This window comes from Quercus lobata, chromosome 4, assembly GCF_001633185.2.
Source record: "Quercus lobata isolate SW786 chromosome 4, ValleyOak3.0 Primary Assembly, whole genome shotgun sequence".
NCBI classification, from domain to species: domain Eukaryota; kingdom Viridiplantae; phylum Streptophyta; class Magnoliopsida; order Fagales; family Fagaceae; genus Quercus; species Quercus lobata.
In genome coordinates, this window is record NC_044907.1 from 47236475 (window position 1) to 47263752 (window position 27278).

General features: G+C 33.8%; 2 protein-coding genes across 2 annotated transcripts; one reads left to right on the forward strand and one right to left on the reverse strand.

The window, feature by feature from the left end:
* Positions 1-2752: 2752 nt before the first annotated feature.
* LOC115983827 (multiple myeloma tumor-associated protein 2 homolog) lies at positions 2753-12818 on the forward strand. The gene is made up of 4 exons (XM_031106652.1): positions 2753-2909; positions 3716-3805; positions 6638-6905; positions 12343-12818. The coding sequence occupies exons 1-4, from the start codon at positions 2867-2869 to the stop codon at positions 12608-12610; spliced, it is 669 nt and encodes a 222-aa protein (XP_030962512.1). The 5' UTR covers positions 2753-2866; the 3' UTR covers positions 12611-12818.
* A 6106-nt stretch (positions 12819-18924) lies between these two features.
* On the reverse strand, positions 18925-22710 carry LOC115984087 (protein CHROMOSOME TRANSMISSION FIDELITY 7-like). The gene is made up of 6 exons (XM_031106991.1): positions 22156-22710; positions 21678-21942; positions 21299-21394; positions 20957-21025; positions 19695-20047; positions 18925-19323 (listed from the first exon to the last, which is right to left on the reverse strand). The coding sequence occupies exons 1-6, from the start codon at positions 22314-22316 to the stop codon at positions 19170-19172; spliced, it is 1098 nt and encodes a 365-aa protein (XP_030962851.1). The 5' UTR covers positions 22317-22710; the 3' UTR covers positions 18925-19169.
* Between the last annotated feature and the right edge of the window lie 4568 nt (positions 22711-27278).

The following is a 27278-nucleotide window of genomic DNA, read 5'->3' on the forward strand; positions in this document are numbered from 1 at the left end:
ATATAAAACCTTCCAGAGGTTTAAGGCAAGGGGACCCATTATCCCCTTACTTGTTTTTACTTTGTGCTCTTGGGTTGCAAAGTTTGCTCCATAAAGCTGAGGTTAATGGTGAAATTAATGGCGTTGCTATCTGCCGTAATGGTCCAAGAATTTCTCACTTATTTTTTGCAGATGATAATGTGGTGTTTTGTAGAGGTAGGGAGGAGGAATGTCAAAAAAAATTTATTTACTCTCTATTTATGAAAGAGGATCGGGGCAAAAAATTAATAGAGATAAAACTAATATTTTTTTCAGCTCTAATACTCCTCCTAGGGATTAGATTGCCATACAACAGCTTCTGGGTGTGCCTACAATTCGCCAATATGAAAAATATCTTGGGTTGCCAGCACTTGTGCGTCGAGCAATAAAACAAAGTATTATCTATCTCAAAGAAAGGGTTTGGAAGAAGCTCCAAGGGTGGAAGGAAAAAATCCTTTCCCAGGCAAGTAGAGAAGTGCTCATTAAGTCTATCATTCAAGCTATTCCAACATACACGATGAGTTGTTTCAAGCTTTCGAAAGGGTTTGTTAAGGAGTTGGAGGTTCTTATACGAAAGTTTTGGTGGGGATATAGCGGTGATAATAGAAAGGTTCATTCGGTAAAATGGGAGAGGTTATGTGAGGCTAAGGAAGTTGGGGGGTTGGGGTTCAAAGAAATAGAGAAGTTTAATGATTTATTGCTTGCTAAGCAGGTTTGGCGAATGATCAACAACTCGAACTCTCTATGCCACCGTGTGTTCAAAGCTAGATTTTTTCCAAATTGTTCAATTCTTGAAGCAAAAGATTCATCCATTGGGTCTTATGCGTGGAAGAGCATCCTAGGTGCTAGAGATGTGATTAGAAAAGGAATGGTTTGGAGGATTGGGAATGGTAGTACAACTAGAATTAAAGAAGATAATTGGCTGCTCGTTAAGTCCAATAGATCTGTTACCTCTCCCCTTACCTCTCTTCAACCCGAAACCAAGGTAAGTGCTTTGATTAATCAAGATCTTGGTATATGGAAAACAGAGATGGTTGAGAATTTTTTCCTCACCCATGAAGCCTCAATAATCTTGGGTATCCCACTTAGCAGCAGATTGCCCCCTGATCGACCCACATGGGGTTTAACAGCCAATGAATTGTTCTCTACAAAGAGTGCCTACAAGCTGTTGGTCTCCCTTGATAACTCAGAATCTGCAAGCAGTTCAAATGGAGCCTCTCAGAGGAAATTTTGGAAGGGTGTATGGAGTTTTAAGAGTGCCGAATAAGGTTAAACATTTCGCATGGAGGGCCTGCAACAATGCTCTCCCTACGATGTCAAACTTGGCACATTGGCACATTAGCACCTTTGATCTTTGTGAGCAATGCAAGGCTACTCCCGAGGACACCATCCATGCTCTGTGGGCATGCAAAGAGTTGGAGGGAGTTTGGGGTTCTCTATCTTGGGCTCGTTCTACTTCTCTAGCCTGCCCTCAGAGTTTTAACGATTTATTGGATTGTTTTCTGTAAGTACAAGAGGATTACAGGAAGGAACTATTCATCATGGTGGCCTGGGCTATGTGGAACCGTTACAACTCATTGAAATTTGGCCATCCAACCGTAGCCGTGGACTGTATCAACTCCAAGGCAGGTGCCATGCTTCAAGAATTTCTACTGGTGCAAGCTTCCCCTGTTCCGACTCCCATAACTGCTGCTCTTCATCAATGGAGACCTCCAGAGTATCCATTTTTCAAGGCAAACTTCAATGCAACGGTATTCAAGACCAGCTCCTTTGTTGGTATCGGTGTGATCATTCGAGACAGCATGGGAGAAGCAATTGGAGCTCTAACAATGCCAATCCCTTTAGCCAACTCAGTAGCAACCATGGAAGCTTTGGCTTGTCGTAGGGCAATGCTATTCACCAAGGAGAACTCTCAGATATGATCTTTGAAGGTGATTCTGCAGAAGTGATCCAAGCAATCATCCTAGAGAATTCGGACCACCTAGACTTTGGTCACATTATTGATGATATCAGGATTTTAGCTTCAGACTTAAACCCATTTCAGTTTTGTCATATGAAACATACTTGTAATGTAGTTGTTGACACTCGCTAAAAGAGCAAAAAATTCCTCGAGCCTAGATGTTTGGCTTGAAGATGTACTGGATGATATTGTTCACCTTCTTTCTTTTGATGTTCCTTAAGCAATAATAGTTTCTGTTGGGCCAAGTTTTGGTCTAGTTTCTTAAAAAAATATATATAATAAAATAAAAAAAGCTAGGTGATTTATTGATTTAAAATCTTAGTTATGATTTATTGAATTATGATTATGATATTAGTTATGGTTTATTGATTTATAGATTTATAAGTAACAGATGATTTATTGATTTATGATTAGTAGCTTATGATTTGGACTGATTTGGCATTTGGGCCACGTTATCTAGGCTGGAATTAGAATATGCGGGCTTGAATGTAGGCAAAAATAAATTTGGGTTTCAATTCTTTTTTTAATTTTTTGGTTGGGCTTGGCATTTGGGCCACGTTATCCAGGGTTGAATTAGAATATGCAAGCTTGAATGTAGGCAAAAATAAATTTGGGCTTCAATTCTTTATTTTTTTTTTTTTTTTTTGCCACGAATTGGCCCAATATCTTAACAAAAAACCCGTTTAGTAAACGGACCGGGTCGGGTCCGCAGATCGGATCCAGGTATAAAAACCCGGCCCCGAACTGACCCGTGGCATTCCTAGATAGATCGAACTCAGAATCTGAACCGACTCATCGTGAGAAGGAAAAAGTAAAACAAAACCAGCAGAAGGCCACAATCGAAGTCCATCGCGAGAGCGAAGAAGAAGAAGAAGAAGAAGAAGAAAGATGTATCATCCTACCAGAGGTGGCGTTCGCGGTGGTCGAGATCGTAAGCTCTCTCTCTCTCTCTCTCTCTCTCTCTCTCTCTCTATTAGGGTTCTTGTCTCCACGCTTAATCCGTTGCTATGTAATTTGATTTCATGGAATTCCTTTTTTCCTTAGAATTAATCGAATTTGTGTTATCCTTTCTCTACTGCGCTTGATCTTTGGAGAATTGCATAATCAAATTCATTTTTCCCGTGGAAATTTAAAATGTTGTTATTGCAGGTTTCTGTGATGCTTATATAACCATGAACAAACCCTAGTTGTCTCACTAGTTTGAATTTGAAATAAATAGGAAAAAGGAGATGATGCTTTTTTTTTTTTTGTTAATCACTAGAGCTTTTTTTAGTGTAACTCAAAGTGATTGAATTGATTCCCTTGTGTGATGATGCACAGGTTGATTTGGATAATACATTTTATATATATGTTGACGACGTAGGAATAGAATCTATGAGCAATTGGCTTCACCCCTGACGGGTTAAGCAGTTTATGCTCATGCCCAGGAGCATATATATATATATGTCTATCATGCTCAAACATGCTGTTTTCAGTATTATAAGCAAGAAAAAATTCATCTAAATTTTGGTTTGCAAGCATGTTATGTATTGATGAGCATAATTCAATACCTTGAGGGTTTTGCTTCAGTGACTTGGTAAGCAATTAATGCGTCTGCTTTCTCTTAAATGATGCAAAATTTAGAAAAAATAAATCCTCTAATGGGGATTAAGTTGAAAAATAGTTTTGATAGGATGTCATCTTCCTTCTTATTTGAATCTTTCTGTTAATCTTTGGTGTGTTGCTTGTGATGTACAGAATTTAGTTGGGATGACGTAAAGGCTGATAAGCATCGGGAGAACTATATTGGTCACAGTATCAAGGCTCCTGTTGGAAGATGGCAGAAAGGTGAGATTTTGTAATGTGACTTTAACTTCTGCCATTAAATATTACAGTCCCGAAGCCCTTGGTTGTATAGATGGCATTTTACTGGGTATGGATCTGTCTTATGTTTACCATTCTTTGTCACATCTATTTAGTTTATTTTAGACTTCACCACTGATTCAAGATGAGGTTCCATGGTTTGTACTTTTTGCAAATGATATTGTGTTAGATTGTCTATTGTTGAGATGATAGTGGGAGTTAACTCTAAGTTGGAGGTTTGAGGGATAATTTAGAATCTAACGGTTTTAGCTAAATGGAAATAAACTTAGCGGTATTTCATTTCACCTCTTGGGTAGCACTATTTCATTTCTGTGTTCCCACTTCCCTCCTTCCTCCCTGTCTCCTTTCTCTGTATTGCCTCTTTATTTCCTCTTCACTATAGATTTTGTTTTCATCATATAGTTTTTTAGGCATTAGCTTTGGTAGTTCTGTCTCTCTTTCTAGAAGTTTGTTGTTAAACCTATTGGTAGAGTAATTATTTATAGAAGCTCGTTGTATGATCTATTATTAGATCGTTACTTTATCACCTTCTTATTTTTTGTCCATTAGCTCATTCCCTGTGGGTGCATATGCTTTAGACGTTTGGGATTGATTGGGTCATGCCAGGTTCTATTGTAGACTTATTATTTTGTTGGCAACATTGGCTTGGGAAACATAATTCTGATATTTGGAATTTGGTTCCAGGCGGTTTGATGTGGACTATTTGGATAGAACATAATTAGTGTTCTTTTGAGGATACTAAGAAGTCATTGGCTCAATTGTTAGATTTGTGACAGTGAACTCTCTTCAATTGGTCTTGGTGTTGGGGTCTCTCAGATTGTTCTTCTCTTATTGATTTTCTTTTGTCTCTTAGAATAGCTTTTTCATTCCTTTATTTCTCTATTTTTCTGTGTTGTTCTTTGATCACTATTGTGAACACTTTGTATTTTTTCATCTCTTCCTTTTTTAATAATATTACTTTCTTACCTATCCCCCAAAAAAAAAAAATGCTTTTCTTAAAACCTATTGTTAGATTTATTAATTTATAGAAACTTGTCATAAAACCAATTGTTAGAATAATTAATAGAGCCTAAACCGTGTAATCCTATTTTGATATCAATTAAAAGACCTAATTTCTTCATGCAACACATGTCAAAGACACGTGATTATAATATTTCAATACATTAAAAATGCATATTATTTAAGTTCTATATGTTTAATAACTATATTTATAATTTGACACCTCGCTTCAATCAGGCTAGTGTCTTTTTGTCGCCTCATGCCTTGGGCAATACAAGGCCTTGGTGCCTTAAGGTTGCCTTTCACCTTTGACTACTAGCATTAATTTTGATGGAATTAATGGCAAAGTCTCAACTCAACTCTCCCTCATTTTTCCCCCAAGAGGAGCCACCCCAAGCTTTGAAAGGATGACTTCATTTCATATCTTATCTTTTCTAGTATTCCCATAAATGTCTTAGCATTGTTGGCTACACTCATAACTGGCTTGGTAAGAGGTTTGTTACCATGGTTTTGGCTTTGATTAAGTGCACCTTCGTATGGTATTGTAGTCTTGGGAGGTGTGTCTTGGACTTAATATTACCTTCAACTTTTTTTTTATTTTTTTATTTTAATGTGAAGTGGCTGCTCTTATATCATAAATGCATTTATTTATGTTTTGCATTCTCAAATTCTCATATAAGAGCATGAGTTGATAAAGTATCTTCTCTAGTAAGGCATAGTGTTAGTTCCAATATTTCCATGAAGCTTCAAAGATGCTAAAAATAGGAAGCTTTTTTTTGGGGGGTAAGAACGCGCTGGAGTTGGTTCAAGACTTTTGATTGAAATCTTGGCCTTTGACTTTAGAAGCTAGGTTGTTTTATTTGTTTTGGTAGAACTACTGCATACCTATTGTGACAAGGTTTTTTCCTCCTTTTTGGCCCTTTTTAGTGAAAAACAAAACATGTTCTAGTGACTTTTTGTGGTGGAAGACTACTTCTCTGTTGAGGTGGAGGGAGGGGGTTTTTGAATTAATTTTTTTCTCCGCGGTTCCTTTTTCTATTACTATGTGAGTAAACATATTCTACTATCATATGATTCTGTATAAAATTTGATTGTTATTAAGATAGCTGACTCGAAATCTTTGGGACTAAGGCTTGGTGGTTGTTCTTGTTATTACGATCAGAAAGCTGTTTTGAGAACTGCATTGAAGTGGTAGTTGTCTTTCCTTTTCAATTGTGCATTATCTTCTTTCGTTATTAATTTATAAAAGAGCAAAAGGCATTAATTTGTGATATCACATATAATAAAAAATTGCGGCTTGGGTTTTAATGTCTTAATTATAACTTTATAGGTAGTCTTTAAATTTATCTTCAGTTTATTGTATCTATGATGGTTAAGTAATCATATGATCATTTTCATTTTGTTGCTTACTTGGTAGACATTGCAAAGACTCATATAATGACTTAATATGGAATTAATCCTGGTCATGGTCAAATAGATTAATGATCCATCTCTAGAAACATTGATAAGTAGTGCAGTTAGAACTTTCCCCACTTTTGTCTGCATACTCGAGGGTTCTTTTAAGTGTCATCAGTAATTTTTAAAATAAAGTTTTCAGTTTCATCAGTATGAGGCTAATGGCTTGAATTTGAAGTGACTCTCTGATTCGACAGCCACTAGCAATGTTGTTTTGTTGCTGAATTTTGTACAAACTTTGTTTTTTGAATTTAGAAACTTCGCTTACTGCTCTTTCATGTAATACTATACAAATTGTGGTTCTTAGCTGATAAGCAATTCTGTCTTTTATTGATGCAACAGGGAAAGATCTACACTGGTATACCAAGGACAAAAAATCTTGGAATGCAGAAATGGAGGCTGCAAAAGAAGAAATAAAAAGAATTAAGGAACAGGAGGAGCAAGCCATGAGGGAGGCCCTAGGCTTAGCTCCTAAACGTGCTAGCCGACCTCAAGGTAATCGGCTTGATAAGCATGAGTTATCTGAACTTGTGAAGCGAGGCTCTACTGCAGAGGACTTGGGTGCAGGCCATGCTGAAGCTGCTCATGTTCATGGTCTCGGTTTCGCAAGGTATGTCTGAGAAAAAAAAAAAAAAAAAAATTGATTAGGTTCTGCCCTTATGCCATTCTTCCAATTTGATATTGTATTTCTAGTTTTTTCATGATGCAAAACCAATTTTGAAATACATAATGGCATTTCTGGCTTGCAACTTTTTCTAGAAAGTGTTTGAAATACTGTGACACAGTACAAATACAGAGAAGGATGCCATCCTTTTTTGGGTTCAATGTAAGGTTTAAGTAATGACAGAGTGGGTTAAAAAGTTTTAAAAAACGATAGTTGACTTCAACTGGTTGGGCAAGGGATAATATATGCCCATATGGTTGAACTACCCGGAAAGCTTGTCTATATTAACCTTATCATGGGACAAGTTGTGGATAATTAAGTGTAGGGGTGTAATTGGTTTGGGTTGGCAGTTTTTGCACCGAACCAAGAATTTCGGTTTTAACATATTGAGCACCGAAACCGACTTGTAAGGAAGGGACGCCAAACTGACCGATTGCATTCGATTTCGGTTCTGTTCGGTTGGGTTTTGGTGTTTAGGATGTGAGAAACAAAAGCAATAAAAAAAAAAAGAGGAGAAGACTTTTTTTGCATCAAACAGAGATATTATTGTGCAGTACAACAACTAACAAGAAAAGCAAGACCAACACAGACTCTGTTTTCAACACAAAATACAGAGCAACACACAGGAAAAAACATAAAACAAAAACTAAGACTAAGCTACCATCTACAACAAAAGGTAGCAGCTCAGCACCCAAACACCAAGCAAACACAAAAAAATATACTCAAAATCATGTATATATTCAGAGAACATACCAAAATAAGAAAAAACCTATCTCCCTTTGCTTTCCCACATTCTCTCACCACCCAAAAACCAAGCACCAAGCAAACACAAGAAACATATACTCAAAATCAAGAAGATTATGGTTTTTTTTTTTTTTTGGGTTAAACATTTTTTGGATTCTCGAACTTTGTTTTTGAGAGACTAAAAGAAATGGAGAAGAAGAAGGTTGTGGTACCGCTTGTGTGCAACTTTGTTTCTAACAGACTAAAAGAAATGGAGAAGAAGAAAGTTGTGGGGAGAATGGCAAAATGGAGAAGAGGAAGGTTGTGGGGAGAATGGCTGCAGCTTGAAGTGGGAGAGAAGAGATAAAACATAGGGTTAGTAGGGTTATAAAACAAACCCAAAACCGAGTAGTTTTGTGTTAATAAAGAGAGAAAAATTAAAAATTCATTTACCATGGGTCAAACTTGAGTGAAAGGTTTGAACACGTGTGTCTTTGCCACTATGCTACCAGGAACTTTCTTGATATAAATTGTATATATTAATATTTAATATATTTTGGTTCGGTTTTGGTCGGGTTGGTGTTTTTGTGTGGGACACTGAAACCGAAACCAAAATGTTTCGGTTTCAAGAAATTCAAACCGAAATTGAACCATACCAAAACCGAACTGAAAAATTGGACTCCGTTCAGGCAATTTCAGCCGGTTTTTTCAGTTACTAGTTTTTTGCACACCCCTAATTAAGTGCATCTTTTGGAGCAGACTAGAGTTTTCCTTGATTGGTCTGTTCTCCAACTTTTATGTGATAAGTTGAATAATAGTTTGAATACTTTGGTATTCAGACACATTTTTTATTTGTTTTAATGCAAATTCAGAAGAAAATATGTATGCTAGGAATGAAGGGGCAATGTGCTGAGGTCACAGAACATGATGATGGTGCTGCTGGCTTCTGAGTTATAGTATGACTTACTAATGCTTACCTATCAAAAAAAAATGACTTACTAATGCTTGGGCGCAGGCCCAGCCATATATGATAAAAAATCAAAAAATTACTTACTAAGGATAATTTGTCACTCTTTTTTTTCTTATCAAAAAGAGTGACAAATTATCCTTAGATGTATATTAAAATATTGGCCAAACTAGAACTTACTAACCTATGGTTTGACCGAAATTTAAGTTGCCTACTTATGGTTTGAAATTTAACACTTTACACACCTGAGGTTTGACAGAAATTAAAGTTGCTTACTTGTGGATTGAAATCGCATGATACAAGTGTTCTGCTAGATTCTTTTTTATCTTATTTGATCTTGTATTTTTATGGTTTTTGTGTTTTTGGAGGATAGAGACATAAAAGTGGAACAAAATTACATATTTAGCCCTGTTTTTGACAGAGGTGGGTTTTAGAATTCTAACTGAGCTAACCTCAAGTGGGTAAAGTGTCAAATTTTAAACCGTAGGTAGGTAACTTAAATTTCGGCCAAACGACAGATGGGTAAGTTATAATTTGCTCTAAAATATTTGTCTAAATTTTTCCAAAAAAAAAAAAAATTATATTTGTCTTATAATTATCTTGATTTATTATCTATTATTTGGGTGAGTCCAAGTTTGAATTACCATAGTCCAGGCCTGGCCCAAGAATTAAAGTTCTAGAAAGTAGTCTTTGCTTGGGCCTAATGGGCCTCTCAAATATGAAGGTGGGATGTGTGGGTTGAGATGGTTCTTTCTTTTGCCATAGCTTTATAATTCTTAGCACAGGAGTTACCTGCTTCTTTGTTCATGCCTGGATCAGCCTGATTTCAGCTTGAATTTTCTACCTTTTTTGTTTGGGTTTGGTTTTGGGGAATAGAATCAGTGCTTCTAATCTTTTGAATGTGGTTCCTAAAAGTGTGCCTCACGTGTCTTTTGAACAATATCTGGCATAGGTAGCTTGCTAATCATTGTGCTTATGCGGCCTTCTAACTGCACAATTCCAATTTTTGCGTGCATGTGTGAGCATGCACACCTGCTAGAGAAAAGAAACATGACTCCAAGTGAGGTTATGTAGGAATGTACTGTGTTAGGAAACAGGAAACCTAATTCAGATATATGGGATGAAAACAATAGAAAAGAAAGAGCAGAAAAGATCAATTCACACACAAACAAAAACACAGATTTAGTTTACCCAAAACAAGAGTTATGTGGTTATGTCCACAGGGTTGCTGCAATTTTTAATATTGCTACAACAAGAGTTACAGGATCATTAGCACATATATATGACCCTGGGCTACACACATGAGAAACTACAACAATGGGCCTAGGGCATCTAAAGCGTGCTCAATTACTGGAAATAACCCCAAAATTGTACGGACACTAATTTTGTTCAATCTGGGGTCTGCTGGCTCCCAAACCTGGGACATAACCAACACAGTAGATCGTTCTCCACATACATCCCGTCACTTTGCTTAATTTTTCTTTATAAGTAATAAGATTTATTGATATCAAAAAAGGCACACCCTAGGACGCAGGAAGTGTACAGGGGGCAACAAATCAAGTAAAGAAGTAAATGATTGGTTTTGGAAGCTGACAACCAATCAAATAAGGTTCTAAAAAAATAACTTTAGGTCTGGCATGGATCTCTCATTATCTTCAAAACACCTGCTATTTCTTTCCCTACAATGACACCACATTAAACAATGGGGAACAATTTGTCCATATTTGACCATTTTGATGATGACCAAACCTACCTTGCCAGCAAGCTAGGAGCCCCACAACTGACTTTGCTTAATTGTGACAGCCATTGGAGAAAGATCTAGTTGCTGTCTTTAGATTAGTTTTCAATTTTGACATAAAGAATTTCTTGCGTCCGACTTATGTGCAAGATTTGACAGGGACAAGTCTTGTGTGGTTTTGAAGATCAATCTCATAAGTTATCAGAGATAACTGTACTTTTAAGTGTTATTTTCCTAATTGTCTTTGGCCTAGATTATTCTAGAATTTCTAATGCATTAAGAGTCCTGTATTGGTTTTATCAGGTCTTTTGTTTACTAGTCAAATTAGTAGTCCTAGTAGGTAAGAGTCAATGGGTCTATATAAACATGTAAGCCTGGAGCTCTTCTTCTTTGTTGCACACTGATACTGTTCACAGATAATGTTAAAGTCCCTGAACAGCCACAAACTTCCCCTTTAAATTCCTTCTTTGTGACCTATCAAATCCTTTTCTTTATCTTATTAAAAACCATGAACCCCATATTTTTTCCTAGCCTTTTAGCCATTACTTAACCTTAACCATAAAAACAAACCCTAAATAACCTTTTTGTGCTGCTACCTGGAATTTCTACAACTCTTCTACTGCCAAGTTTCAATTTTCAAACCTTAATCCATCTATCAGCCCTAAAGCCACTACTTTAAAACCCTAAAGCTCAATGTAAGATTGGTAGGCAGATTCCTAATTTTGTTTTACCTCAATTTGTTTTTAAAATGATCAAGTGTTAAAATTTACATGCCCCACCATTTGATTGCAGAGATGAGATCTAGAAAGCACAGACACGGACACAGGTACGACACAGCGACATGAGTAGTTTTTGAAAAATTATGACATGAAATGGCCGGTACAAAACCGGTATGACATGGGTATGGCACCCTAAATGAATAGTCCGTGCTTCCTAGGATGAGATTATAATTTTTCGCATTGCAAAGTATCTTCCCACTCCCACCCTTGAAAAGGAAACTGATATTTAATTGAGAACTTGCCATTTTTGCATCATTTTTAGTTGGTTGAAGGCTACAGCTTTAGAAAATTAAGTTTTAAAAAGTTCCTGAAAACAAAAGGTTGCACCTGCTCTAATTAATAGCAATTTTTTTATTAAAAAAGGAAAGTTCAGAAAACACCTTGCTATAAATGAGTTCTCTGCAATTTTTTTTTCTTCTTTTTTCTTGTTCTTAATAAGAGACTTGTTGACATATATGCTACTAAATGGCATCTTTCCAGCTATTTCTTACTGAAGGGATAATTGTTGAACCTGGACCTGCAGCATTTTTACCTTTCAAGATTCACCATTGAATACACATTAAGATTTTTTTTTTTTTTTTTTTTTTTTTTGAGAAACGAATACACATATTAAGATGGTATCACTTCAACGCAACTTCAGCGTGTTGTTTTATTTTATATTGGACATCTAATTAAATATCCTAGTGGTGAAATTTGTAAAGTTATATTCCAACCGAGTAGATTTATGGTAGCTAGCTGTCTACTCTCTGTTTTCTTTGACATGGCATACGGTAATGCACTGAACATTTTGGAATTTAAATATGGAGAGACGCATACAAATTACTTAAATTATCCATGAATGGTCAAGCATTAGAGTTGCCAACTAATGCATATATGGGGAATTTTAAGGAGATTTTAGGATTTTTTTTTTTTTTTTTTTCACATCATGTTTGGTGTAGAGCTGCTCTTTCTAATACTTGAAAAGACTCTAATGAAATTGTGGCACCATACCCTTTAACTCTAACTTGGTGACCTTTTACTATATTTGGTTCTTTTGATTTTACTTTATGTATGTTCATTGAGTGTGAATCTTGGCACCAACCTTTGTACCAATAACCTGTTTCTTTTCTCTTTTACTTTTTTCTTTCATCTTTCTTGTCTTTTCTCCTCTATGTTAATTCTTTTTATGTACTGCAGATTACCTCGCCCTGGGGAGGAAACAAGTTCTCTTCAACCCACAGTGAGTGATGTTTCACCTGAAACGAGAAAGGTGTCTATGGCTGATCAGTCACCAAGAAACACTCAAGAAAAGGAATCGGAGGATGAAAGCAGTCGAAAGAAAAGGAGGCGTGAAGAGAAGAAAAAGGAAAAGCATGAAAGGCGCGAGAAGCGGCATTCTCATGATTTGGATGACAAGAGGAAACACAAGAAAGACAAGGAGAGAAGGAGACATGACTCAGACTAATATGTTCATAAAAATCTGTAACTTGTATTTCACTCTTCTATGTTTGTGATAGATATATTTTTTGGAATTAGATTTTACATATTTTATGTAGTTTCAACTTTCAAATGAAGATCATTTATTTGTATTTGTGCTGGTGATAGACAGACAGACTTGCACGACTGCACAGCCTATTATATAACCGCAGATAGAAGAGAAAATTTGTGTTCACAACTCATGGCTGCAATTTTTATCAAAATCATGATGTAGTTGACTGTGAATGTGTTACAAATCCAATTGAATTTGTTGGTTACTTTGAGAGAACCAAGACTTCTTAATCTGAAAATGATTGTTGCATAAGAGCTCGATCTGCCCAAGCTGCTTCTCACCTACCAGATCACTTCATGGGCTTAAAAGGATCTTATGACCGAGTATCTGCAGATGTGAAAAGCCATTTGGTGTTGCAAAACTATCTTTAACCTGATTTAAAAGTTGTTGCATGCTTGAATGGTGTGAAGGTGGAATGATTTGATTTTGTGGAGCTCCCATGTCCTTATCTTCGAGTTTGCATTGCCCATCATTTTCCTTAGTTAGCTTCTCTTGTTCATAGAGAGCCAAATTCCTCTCTTGGGTTGTGCATTGCCCACCACCCTCTTTAGTTGGTGTCTCTTGTTCAAATCTAGCCAAACGCATGACTTGTATCTCTTTCAGTTTGTCCATTGTCCATGCATTCCAATAACTTCGAGGGAGTCTAGACCTCCAAAGTCCAAAGTGAATACTCACTCAATAATAATATTTTTCAGCTCCTTTATTAATCCACCATATAAATAGATGGCTTTATAAGATAAACCTAAGATTTAAATTCAAAAGAAACCTAATCTTTATCTACAACAAGTAGATAAGATTTATTCAAATACTAAGCTAACAATTTATCATATTCATTATTTGATTACCCAACTCCTAATAACAAAAACAAAATCTTAAATAATAAAATTAAATAAAAACTAAACACAAAAACAAAATCTTAAATAATAAAATTTAATAAAAACTAAGCACATAATAGAATGGTGAAGAAAGAATAGAGAGTCTATATGAAAGTTGCTACATTCGAATCTATATATATATATATATATATATATACATAAAAGCTGAAGTATCTATACTATTATTTAAGGAGTTTCTCCTGTTTGGGTTCCTCATCTTTTTTTTTTTTTTTTGGTTCAAAAATGTCCCTACATCCCTATGTTTAAATAGAGACAAAACTAAAGGACAATCTAGTAAAAATACAACTCTAACTCTCACTAAAACATTGCCTAAGAAATAGGGTCACTCTCTTGCTATTTTCAAATTGCTTTATCAACTTATAAATTAAATTCTCAAAATAAAAATTATATATATAAAATAAAAACACAGATTTTTTTTTTTTTTTTGGTTATAAAATAGGACCACTAAAAAAAAGAAAGCCTTATTGCACGCGCGAAGCGCGTGTGATAACGCTAGTAACATTTAATATTGTTAAGCTCATGTTGCTCCAACTCATTTATGACGTCATTGGCCACATAATAATTTTTTTTCTTAGTTATTTTTTATTTCTAATTTTTTAGAATATTAAATATATAAATAGATTGAATTTAAACATTTATTTTTAGTGGTTTTAACTTTACATATGACTTTTTCTTTACCTCTCTCTCTCTCTCTCTCTCTCTCTCTCTCTCTCTCTCTCTATATATATATATATATATATATATACAATAAAATCAATGAAGAATCAAAAACCAAAAACAATGTCTATACATATCTATTTATATTATATATTATAATATAATAATGGAAGTTTGCAATAAATTTTATAAAACTTTTTTGTGTTACATCACTAGAATCCTTTTTTCTTTTTTCTTTTTTTGCAATTTTTTATTCTATTCAACCTTTCATCGTCTTCAACTCCTGGCTTTTTAATTCAATCATTCATCTCCTCAAATCATTGTCTTCTTTAATTCTTAATTTGATTCCCTTTATAGATTTTTAAATTTTCTCCTTTATATCTTCTTAAATTCTACCATTTCATTTTATTAAACCTTTCATCTACTTCCACCCTTCCTTTTCCATCTCATTTTTCATATAAATTTCTTATTACTCCATTTCCAGCTCTCTCTCTCTCTCTCTCTCTCTCTCTCTCTCCCCAAGTTGTTCACAACAAAAATAGTCAATATTCTTTGTCTATCCTTTTTTTTTTTTTTTTTTATTGTGTCAACTACACTTTTTTTTTCCACTAATGGTTCTTTTTGTTATTATATTGTTGATTTAATTGTCACATCACATTTGTTTCTCTTTTTAGCAAATTTGTATCGATTTTATGCATATTTAGGTCTTTCGGTATTCTAATTCCCGATCACCTATTCTTTTTCTTTACCCCATTGGTTTGATTTGATTTGGGTTAATACTTAGTTGTTTTGTAAGTTAGAATTTGATTTTTTTAGTGATCCATTTGGATATTCAACTATGAGACTTTACTAAGTTTTGTTTATACTTTAATCCTTTTAGGTAGATAAATTTGTAATTTTTGAGGGAAGGTACTCTTAACAGGTGTATTAGGAGTACTTTATAGTGCCACTTATTCAAACAAAAGCAAAGATTAGTCAAACAAAAATAATTAGATGAGTGACGACACATAGCTTTTCCAATTGTAATATTAATATTAATATTATTATTATTATTATTATATAAGGATACATATAGAACCTTAATTATGAGATTTTGCTAATAATTGTTTATTTAATAATCTTATCAGATGGACAAATTTGTAGTTTCTACAAAGAAAATAATCACAATAGATTATCAACAACAAATAGTTTTCTTAATCGGTCCAATTAATCATTGTTAAGCGATGATTGATATACCATTTTATTTGTTTGCAAAGCATCTTCATATGGGTATGTTTTGATTCAATATATATTTATATATGAATGTATTGAGATAAGCAATGTATTCAAGAAAAGAAATATGATCAAACTTTGTATACTTCAAAAGAGATAGATTGGTTTGGGATTAAAGATAACATTAAAATAGAAGGCTACAATTTGAAGTTTTATGAATGATGGAAAAACTCTATTTTTCTCATTCCTTTCTAACTCTCATGATTGAAAAATTTAATTCTCCCTATATTCTATTACTTGCAAATTGACTCATAATATGGGTAAATGAAAATTTTAATACAAAAAAGAAAGTAATATATATATATATATATATATATAAAAGGGACAAAGCTTGAAACCAAGCCCCACCTAGATGAAACTGGCTTAGGATGGAAGCCACATACAACTAAATTGTAGAGGTGGGTGGTTAAGGTCAACACTTTGATCCCTGGCAACTACATAAGGGTAATTAAAGAAAGATGATCAATAAAGATGGTAATACATGAGAAGATTTATGGTAGGAAAAGAGAGATTCTTATTTAAGTCCTTCCTTGGGCTAGCCGAGGAACAATTGTTCTTCAGGAAAACGCCTCTCAATTTTACAATGGTCACTTTCTCTCTCTAACTCCCTCTTTCTCTGATCCCCCCCTTCAGGGTGGATCTTCCTTCCTATATATAATTGTTTGGATTGCATCTCAACCTTCTGCTTGGAAGGCTGTTGATCTTTCTCTAGATACTTATCCCATTACTGCCTTGTTGGTAGAGGTAGAGTAGGCTACAAGCTATAGGAGCACTGTTGAGGGGTCAATCTGCCATAATGTGGCAAACTGAGTTGGTATAGTGCATTAAATGTGGAGATGATGGAAGCTCTATCTGGAAGTTTTCTCCTACCTTTGCTTGTACGTTACTACGATCCTCCTCAGCCTTCAACCTTATGTTCTTGGTGGCTTATCTCTAGTATTTCGAGAAGTATCTGTTCCTTGAGCTTCTCAGGCGAGTTGTCCTCCTCGATTTCCCTGACATGGTTGTCCTGACTGTTCTAGGCCTGGTTTGGTGAATAGTTAGGCCCAGTTACACCTCAGGTGTATCCTACTTGATGGTTCCCTCTCTTCAGGCTTCCTCCTCCCACAATATATATAACTTTTTATTTATAGAGAACACAAAATTTCATTACTTAAAAAAGAAAAGAAAGCAATAGAACATTGTTTATTTAACAAAAAATTATTGGATTATTGCCCTTCTTGGTTTGGACCCTTTGGTAAAGAGATATACAAACAAAGATCATTTTTTAATTAATAATTTAAAACATCTAAAATGAAATTCTCTTATGAAAAAAAAAAAAAATAAAAAATAAAAAAACTTTGTTACAAATGACTAATCCTGGTATATGATTTTATGAATATTTTAAAAAATAAATTATCTATTATATTTTATTAAAAATAAAATATTCTTGCGCATTACATGAATTTACAACTAATTATGGTAAAAATGGTGACATACTGGTTGCGGTCAATTTCACTTGAATTCTATACCTTTAAGCCTGTAAGACGCCATGGTAATCTCCATAAAGCAGGTAGAGGACCAGCATATAGGGACCAAGGATTGGAAATTGGGAGCCCTATATGCTCATTTTGTAGGGAAGCTAGCTAGGCAATAATTGCAAGTTTCTCTTTGGTCTCTAGTTGGTGTCCACTGGCTAGTGGCTTGGGTATAGAATTAATCAACCCCAATGATTGGATGTCATATAAATTGTGACACTTAGAACTAAGTGACGAAAATTGAGTAAAGAGTGATGAGTGATAATTTTTTAAAAACCAAATAGCTCTTAAAGTTGTCGCATTAGTCTCTCTCTCTCTCTCTCTCTCTCTCTCTCTCTCTCTCTCTCTCTCTCTCTCTCTCTCTCTCTCTCTCTCTCTCAGAGTAGCCGAAACAGGGTTCCAAACATTCATTGGCTCTATACAAGACTAAAAAACCTAGGACTTAATCAATTATCCCATGATTTTGAGGTCGAGTTACAACAATTTTTATCTTATATATTGAATATATGTATGTAAATCCTCCATATCACAATGTGTGAATTGACAAATATATGAAACCCAAACTTTGTGAGAGTAAATATGCCTCATATGATACACAAGATACTTTCTTGAATTACACAAAATGGTGTGTGATGAGGTGTGATTACTAAATTACTCCTTTCTAATGTGCATCTGGTACTAATAAGCCAGAGTCCTGTAATATAACTCAAATTATGATAGAAATATTTCAGCATCATGCATCTTTGGACTACTGCTCTATTTGTTTCGACAATAATGTTTTCTATAAAATGAGTCATTTTTCAAAAAGTATTTTCTATAAAACTATCTCATTTTCCTATGTTTGATCGCAAAACCTTAAATGAGTTGAAAAACAATCTCCTAATTTCCATTTTTTAGCTTACTGTGATATAGAGTTATCTTCCCAAAAAAAAAAAAAAGTAAAAAATAATCTTTAAAAATAAACCATACTTTTTCTGTTGATTAAAGATAGTTTTTTTTTTTTTTTAACTTATTTTTTATGATACTATCAATCATTAAAAAACATGAAAAACTATCTTTACACAATATTTTTCATCATTTTTAAGTTGGATATATTGGCACCTCGGCTATTAAGTTATTAACGTAGGAGTTTTTTTTTTTTTTTTGGTTAAAGGGATATTATATATAAAACTAGGAAGCCAAAATAGCTAGGTTCGCGGCTGTAATTAACGTAGGAGTTATGACTTCCCATTTGAAGTCAGAGATAGAGTCAAACCATTATTGGTGGTCAAGCGAAGAAATAGTAAACAAACACCAATTCACCTAAGAGAAGTATAATCAAGTTTGGTAGAGCTAACTTGTGCTGACAGTAATAGTTTAATTTATTACTATAAGGAAAATTTATTAGACCTCTCTTTAGGTCTTAAAACACAAATATTGTTGTTCTGAAAAGATATCCTCATTTTTTTTAAGGATGTCCACACTCACACTACTGAGTGTGCACAATAGTGTGCAAATAATTATTGTTTTTCTTAAAAATGGTCCTATCTGCTTTATTTTTCTCTTTCATATTTATTTCCCCTCTCATTTGGGTTACCCTAGAGAGTTACAGATATCTTTTACTTCCCCGCCCCCCAAAAGAGAGTTACAGATATCAACCCCCCACCCCAAAAAGAAAATTGCATGCATACAAAGGCCAGTTCATCATGAACAAAAAATCAACTTTTCTTTTGGTTATTGCTCAGGGAATTTAACTTGAGAGATGAAATGAAACCATGTAAATCCAGCAATGCCAATCTACAAACGCTCACTTTTCTCACATGGAAATGCTAGGGGTACTACAATTTTACAATCTTTCTCACCCAAAAACTGAACTAGAACATGATACAATCTCTTTCTAACCAGAGTGTGGAAATTATAGAACTTTATACATGCAAAATTAGTCCCACTGATTGTCTAATTTAGTCTTATGATACAAACAATTAATAACACAGCAGATATGCATCTGCATGACTCAGCTGAACAGAGGTGGTAAATACTTCCATCAATATTAGCAATAGTTTCCCTAAAAATTAATGCAAAAGCAAAAAAAGGTTTTGCAAAGCTTCCATTGAAGTAAACAACTTCATCAGGAGATGCTTAGTCTAGAAATTTTTAATTAACCATCTGTGAGTTTAGACTGTAGGTTTTGTACACCAAGAAAGATCCAGTGCTAAAATAATTGGATGCCAGTGCCTTTCCAGCTGAGGTTGGCTGAGAGAGTGCCAGTTGAGGGAGTTCAAGAACAGAACCCATGCAGAAACTCATCCTGCAATTAGCATAACATAAGAGAACAGCCAAAATAAGACCAAAACACATTGGCAACTGATTAAGAAAAAGCAATCAGTTCAGTTTACTTCAAGGGCTGCAAAAAGGTTTCAGATTTGCATTGAAGAAAAAAACGATTGTGAAATGTTCCATTCCATTTCAAGAAACAAGTGATACACATTCATATTTGTTATTAAGATATCCAAGGTTTAAAGAAGTCTTGATCTTCATTTAGCTGACATGATTTGGCTGTATGTGATAGAAATACTTGAAGATGCCATATATAATTCAGTTACTTTATCAAAAACCCCAGTGAAATAGAACACATAGAGATCAAGTGTGTCAAATGACTCAAATTATAAAAAACCTTACCTCACAGCATCCAGTAATTGGCTAGCTATGTGCTTTCTTCTGTTAGAGGGAGTGACCCAAATAGCTCTAATGCCACAGACAGCTGGTACCCCTTCGTTTTCACAAATGATTGCTCCATTGAGATTCCCATCCAAAACCTCAGAACTATTAACAGAACGGGTTCTTTTCTTGACTTCCCTTTTAAAACTGATATCCCCAAATTGGAGGGAGGTTGAACTTTGTCTTGCCACTTCCTTGGCAGAAGTGCCCTCAGATCCCCCATTCGATGAGCATGAGCAAACTTTGAATGCTTGTTTTATTGGTTCTGCAAGTAGGCAACCTACAATCCTTTGGGAGGAAATAAACAGATACACCTGCCAACATGAGAAACAAAGCAAAGAACAGCAAGTCAACACCTCAATGCACTATCTTATACAACAGAGGCATGACCCCTGATTCAAGCACTGTTCTTCCAAAAAAATTAGAAAATATAGCAAATGACTCTAAAATCTACAGATAGCATACCGGAACCCTCTATCTGGTGCAACTAGACCATAAGGAGGTTCATCTATTACAGCGGCAGAGTGGGGCTTTAAGGGGAGGTTTGGCCCAATCAATTGCAAGATGGAATTAGGTACATCCAAATAGAAGACAACTCAAAAGTGGTCACCAATTGTGTTATTTGAAAGTCTGTCATGCCTTGAAGAAAATGGATGCTGAACCAAGATATTATTAATTCATCAGATCACTGCCAGGAATTAATCATACTCATCGGGAAGTAAATAGAGTAGCTTTGCTGTGTTAGAATTGGGTATTGTTATGGATAATTTCAGTCATGGGAAAACAGATTTCCTCCATCAGTAGGAAGAATTTTAGGAGAAGATGCTGGGGAACTATCATTTCCATATACTTTTGAGTCTAGATTATTGTTTTTCTGTTTCTAAGAAGGCAAAGCTAAACACACACACACTCAACACACAAAGAAGATAATAAAGTTCAGTTCAAAATCCACACACATGTATGTATGAGAGAGAATTCAAGGATGAGAAACTTATGCAGACAGAACTGGAAGGAAACATAAAGCAATCATCATAGAAGTTGTAGTTTGTTGAACGTGAATTCATAAAATTGATGTTCTATTCTGGAATCATTGAAATCTGAATGGAATCAAGTAAAATTTAACAAACAAATCAATAACAGTGAAAGATTCCTCTAGCAATTTCTTTCATTATAAGAGGAAATGAAACCTTATGAAACTATCAAGTAAAAGATAATGCCGATACCTTACAACTCTTATGGAAAATCCATCCACTTCCAAGATCAATCTCCATCATTTTTACCACTTCCTCCACCTGCCAGTACAATATTGTCCCAATTTATTACCGCAAAGCATTAACTCACAAGTCCCATTTGCATACCAATTAATATAAACTAACAAATTTTCTTTTTTATTGGTAAATTACACATGCATCTAATGGATTCTAAATCAGCAACCTCACCCTCTACATATTCTTATGGGAAGAAAAAGTTCCATTTAAGCCAAAACTCATTAGTGCAGGCATAAGCTAACAATTACAAACCATCTTATTCATTAATTTCAAAGAAATCACAAATTAAACACAAACCTTGCTCCTATGTGCAACAGGATCACAATCTAACACCAAAACGATTCGACCACCTTCAATTGAAGGCATAGGGACAACCCTTTCACTGCACCAACCCTATAAATAAAAAAAAAAACTCCAAGTTAGCAATATAAAAAATAAATCACTAAAAAATAGCAGTGCTAGAGAGAAAAATATCAAAACTTTTTTCCCACAACTTGCCAAGGTAGCAAATTATGATTGGTGTAACACTATTTTCACATCGACCCATCATTGATAATACTTTTATTGTAAACCAATTATAAAATGTCACATCAACAGTTGTGGAAATATCATGAATTTTTTTTGTCACTAGACTTAAAATCAAACAGCGAATCACATAGTTCTTAATGTAATATACCTTGAATGGAATCCCAAGGGTATAGTCTCTATGAAATCCCTTGTGAGCCTTCTCATCCTCTTCCTCTCCAGGAGCATACTTGACCCCACATGTTGAACATGTGTGTAAATTAAAATCAGACTGACCCAAATCCAAATGCAACTGTGCATAAGTTCTCTTCTTGTTCGTCTTAATTGCTCTTTCAGAACTCTTCGATTTCGCTATTGAACGCAAATTATCTGAATTGGGTTTCTTCACTAGTATGTCACCGATTGACCCTTTGTTACTGTACACCCAAAAAAGTGTCATAGAATATATAAATTCATCATTATTCTTCAAAACCCATGTGTGCAAACAAGTTGAAACACCCAAATGTTTAACTTAATTGATTATTGTTTAGATTCCCAGATAACAAAACAGTGTATTAAAGCTAAATAGAAGCAAAAATGAAGAGCCTAAGTTATAAGATCATTCAAAACCCATAAACAAAGAGCTTTACCTATCTGGGTTTTGAGCTCTGCGTGAGTAGGTATTGAAGAATTGGTGCTGTTTGTTCTCCCAGATGGTGAGTTCGTCAAAAATGGGAGGTGGGTCTGGAGACTTGGGTGCTATAGAAGTAGAAATTGGGTTTTTGAAGAAAGTAGTGATCTTAGCTTGCATTGTTGTATGGCAATGTGTCTGGTTTTCTTGCCTAAATTTGCCGGAAAATAATTTTCAGTGTTTGGTATTGCATGTAAAACCTATTTTCAGAAAACCCAACAACCACAATCACCACCGTAAACCCAGCCACCACCGGCAACTTGCAAGCACGAGAGTGAGTGAGGAGAGTGGAAATGGTTTGAAGGTAAATTGAATGTGTAAAATGATTTACGTATATCATCAAAATGGGTTGTTAGGGCCATGAAAGCAGAAAATTAAGCAAAGCAAATCAAATCAAAGAAGACCATCGGTCAAAAACCAATAGTAAATAAATAAAGAAGATCGGCGAAACATTATTGTAGACTTGATCGATCGGTACTCCAGAAACTCGGGTGGGAACCGAAGATACGCATTATATTTTTATATATAAAAAAAAATAGTGACTTTCATTTCTTTTCTGTTTTTTTTTCTTTTTCTTTTTCAAACAAAATTAGTACTTAAAAGAAATTGTTTTTTAAAGTATTGAATCAGTGACTGCATTCTGCTCTTTGGTTTTTGATTCCTTATCATGTATCCATTTTATGGTTCGTATTTTTTTTTTTTTTTTAGAGAAATAAATACAATAAGCTGCTAATACCGCAACTCGAACCATTTTTCCTCTAGATCCACAAACACTTTGTAAATGAAAAGGTGTCAATTCAGTTACAAGACCTTTAGTATTTTTATAGTTCGTATTAAACGTTAGATATTATAGATGGTTAAATATTCATTCACATTAATTTACATCAATTATTTTACACATATATCTATAATTGATGCAAGAATGTTCATATTTTAACACATAAAAAATGATGTAAAAAAAAAAAAAAAAGTGAAATTGTAGATGTGTAAATATCAAAACCCATTACAAATCTAAATGTGTATTCATTGTCCCATTATACACTCAAATCTAAGAAATCTAATCTTAACCTTGAAATGGAAGAAATTTTTATTTTAACATGGACTTTATTTTTTCATTTATATTTCCTGTACCGGAATTCCCAAAGAAAAAACAAGAGAAAAGAAATGAAAGTTAGGCAAATAATGTAAAAGTGATGATTATTATAGGAAACAAAAGTAGTCACTATTTTAGCTAGAGTTGGTTCGAGAACACTTATTTAGCTGAAACTAAAAAATTTTTGTTAAAAATATTGTAAATAAAGTTCAAAGGTAACTAAAATAATATAATAGGACCCATGAATAGTATAAGAAAGTGCAATAATACTCATAAATAAAAGTAAAAATAAACTAAATAGTAACAAAAATAATAATAAAAATAAGCTAAATAATAATAAAAAATAATTTTTTAAGCCAATACCAAACACGCACTTATTATATTTATTTAAAGAGAAAAAAAAAAAGTTAACTATTTAATTTGCAGAAAGATTCCGTATGGTTGTGTAGAAACACTAAAAAAATACATAGCAATAGCAATCACGTGGTTGTGTAGAAACACTAAAAAAATACATAGCAATAGCAATCACGTGAGAAAGAGAGAGTTTTGTGAAGAGTGGAAAGCGGAAAGCTTTGCTTTGTGTTTGTGTTTAGTTTTAGTGTTTTGAAGTGTTTGTGTTGTGTTGTGTTATGAGTTATGATTTTCTCTCTCTTCCATGATCCTCAATTATTTCAAGAACCATCTTTATTAATCTTTCTCAGACTCTCTTTTTTTCATTTTATTTCCCATTAAATACAAACCAGCGAAGACCAAAAACAAAACCAAACTCAACAAACAAAAACCTTATATGTTCTGATCGTTTTTAACCTGAAAAAAAAATCAATTTTTACATTAATTTAACAAAACAAAAACAAAAAACGTTTTTTTGTTTTTGTTTTTTTGTTTGATGTTTCTTAAAGAAAAGAAAAAAATGGTGGCGGCTAACCGTGAAATGGTTGTGTTTTGCTTCGACACTCTCTCTCACTACAACAGCGAAGATGCTTCTCCTACGATAGAGGGTTTATATGAAAGTTGCAACATCCGAATATAGATATATTTATATATATATATATATATACAAAAAAAAATTTTGAAGTATTTATACTATTATTTAAGGGGCTTTCCTTGTTTGGATTCCTCATTTTTTTTTTTTTTCAAAAATGTCTCTACATCCCTATGTTTAAGTAGAGACGAAACTAAAGGACAATTAAGTAAAAATACTACTTTAACTCCCATTAAAACATTGCCTAAAAAATAGAGTAACTCTTCTGCTATTTTCAAATAACTTTATCAACTTATAAATTAGATTTTCAAAATAAAACACATGAAGCGTGTGTGATAAGACTAGTAGCATTTAATGTTATTAAACTCATGTTGCTCCAACTCATCTATCACGTCATTGGCCACATAATCATTTTTTTTCTTAGTTATTTTTTATTTCTAATTTTTTAGAATATTAAATATATAAATAGATTTACCCAAAATATATATATATATATATATATATATTGACTTTAAACATATATTTTTAGCGGTTTTAACTTTACATATGACTTTTTCTTTATCTCTCTCTCTCTCTCTCTCTCTCTCTCTCTCTCTCTCTCTCTCTCTCTCTCTCTCTCTCTCTCTATATATATATATATATATATATACACACACAATAAAATCAACAAAGAATCAAAAACCAAAAACAATGTCTATACATATCTATTTATATTATATATTATAATATAATAATGGAAGTTTGCAATAAATTTTTGTGTTACATCACTAGAATCCTCTCTTTTCTCTTCTTTTTTTGTAATTTTTTACTTTATTCAACATTTCGTCATCTTCAACTCCTGGCTTTTTAATTCAACCATTCATCTCCTCAAATCATTGTCTTCTTTAATTCTTAATTTGATTCCCTTTATAGATTTTTAGATTTTCTCTTTTATATCTTCTTAAATTCTACCGTTTCATTTTGTTAAACATTTCATCTACTTCCACCCTTCCTCTTCCATCTCATTTTTCATATAAATTTCTTATTACTTCATTTCCAACTTTCTCTCCTATTCCTTCCAAGTTGTTCATGACAAAAATAGTCAATATTCTTGGTCTCTCTCCAAATTTTTTTTTTTTTTTTTTATTGTTTCAACTACACTTTTTTTTTCACTAATGGTTCTTTTTGTTATTATATTGTTGATTTAATTATCACATCACATTTGTTTCTCTTTTTGGCAAATTTGTATCGATTATATGCAAATTTAGGTCTTTCGGTATTTCCCGATCACCTAATCTTTTTCTTTATCCGATTAGTTTGACTTGATTTGGGTTAATACTTAGTTGTTTTGTAAGTTAGGATTTGATTTTTTTAGTGATCCATTTGGATATTCAACTATGAGACTTTACTAAGTTTTGTTTATACTTTAATCCTTTTGGGTAGATAAATTTGTAATTTTTGAGAGAAGGTACTCTTAACAGGTGTATTAGAAGTACTTTATAGTGCCACTTATTCAGACAAAAGCAAAGGTTAGTCAAACCAAAATAATTAGATGAGTGACAACACATAGCTTTTCCAATTGTAATATTATTATTATTATTATATAAGGATACATATAGAAACTTAATTATGAGATTTTGCTAATAATTGTTTATTTAATAATCTTATTGGATGGACGAATTTGTAGTTTCTATAAAGAAAATAATCTCGATAGATTATCAACAACAAATTGTTTTCTTAATCAGTCCAATTAATCATTGTTAAGCGATGATTGATATGCCATTTTATTTGTTTGCAAAGCATCTTCATATGGGTATGTTTTGATTCGGTATATATTTATGAATATATTGAGATAAGCAATGTATTCAAGAAAAGAAATATGATCAAACTTTGTATACTTCAAAAGAGATAGATTGGTTTGGGATTAAAGATAACATTAAAATAGAAGGCTACAATTTGAAGTTTTATGAATGATGGAAATACTCTATTTTTCTCGTTCATTTTTAACTATCATGATTGAAAATTTTAATTCTCCCTATATTCTACTACTAGCGAATTGACTCATAATATGGGTAAATGAAAATTTCAATACAAAAAAGAAAGTAATATATATAAGGGGCAAAGCTTGAAACCAAGCCCAACCCAAATGAGACTGCCTTAAGATGGAAGCCCAATACAACTAAATTGTAGAGGTGGGTGGTCAATGTCAACACTTTGATCCCTAGCAGCTACATAGGGGTAATTAAAGAAAGATGATCAATAAAGACAGCAATACATGAGAAGATTTATGGTAGGAAAAGAGAGATTCTTATTTATGTCATTCCTTGGGCTAGTCAAGAAACAATTGTTCTTTAGCAAAACGCCTCTCGATTTTACAATGTTCACTTTCTCTCTCTAACTTCCTATTTCTCTAATCCCCCCTTCAATGTGGATCTTCCTTCCTATATATAGTTGTTTGGATTGCATCTCAGCCTTCCACTTGGAAGGCTGTTGATCTTTCTCTAAATACTTGTCCCATTACTACCTTGCTGGTAGTGGTAGAGGGGTCTATAGGCTGTGGGGGCACTGTTGAGAGATCAATTTGCCATTAATGTGGCAAACTGAGTTGGTATAGTGCATTAAATATGGAGGAGATGGAAGCTCTATCTGAAAGTTTCCTCCTACCTTTGCTTGTACGTCACTACAATCCTCCTCAACCTTCAACCTTATGGTCTTGGTGGCTTATCTCTAGTATTTCGAGAAGTATTTTTTTCTCAAGCTTCTCGGGCAGGTTGTCCTCCTCGATTTCCCTGACATGGCTATCTTGACTATTCTGGGCCTGGTTTGGCGAATAGTTAGGCCCAGTTTCACCTCAGGTGTATCCTACTTGATGATTCCCTCTCTTCGGGCTTCCTCCTCCCACAATATATATAATTTTTTATTTATAAAGAACACAAAATTTCATTACTTAAAAAAAGGAAATAAAGCAATAAAACATTGTTTATTTAACAAAAATTTATTAGATTATTGCCCTTCTTGGTTTGGACCC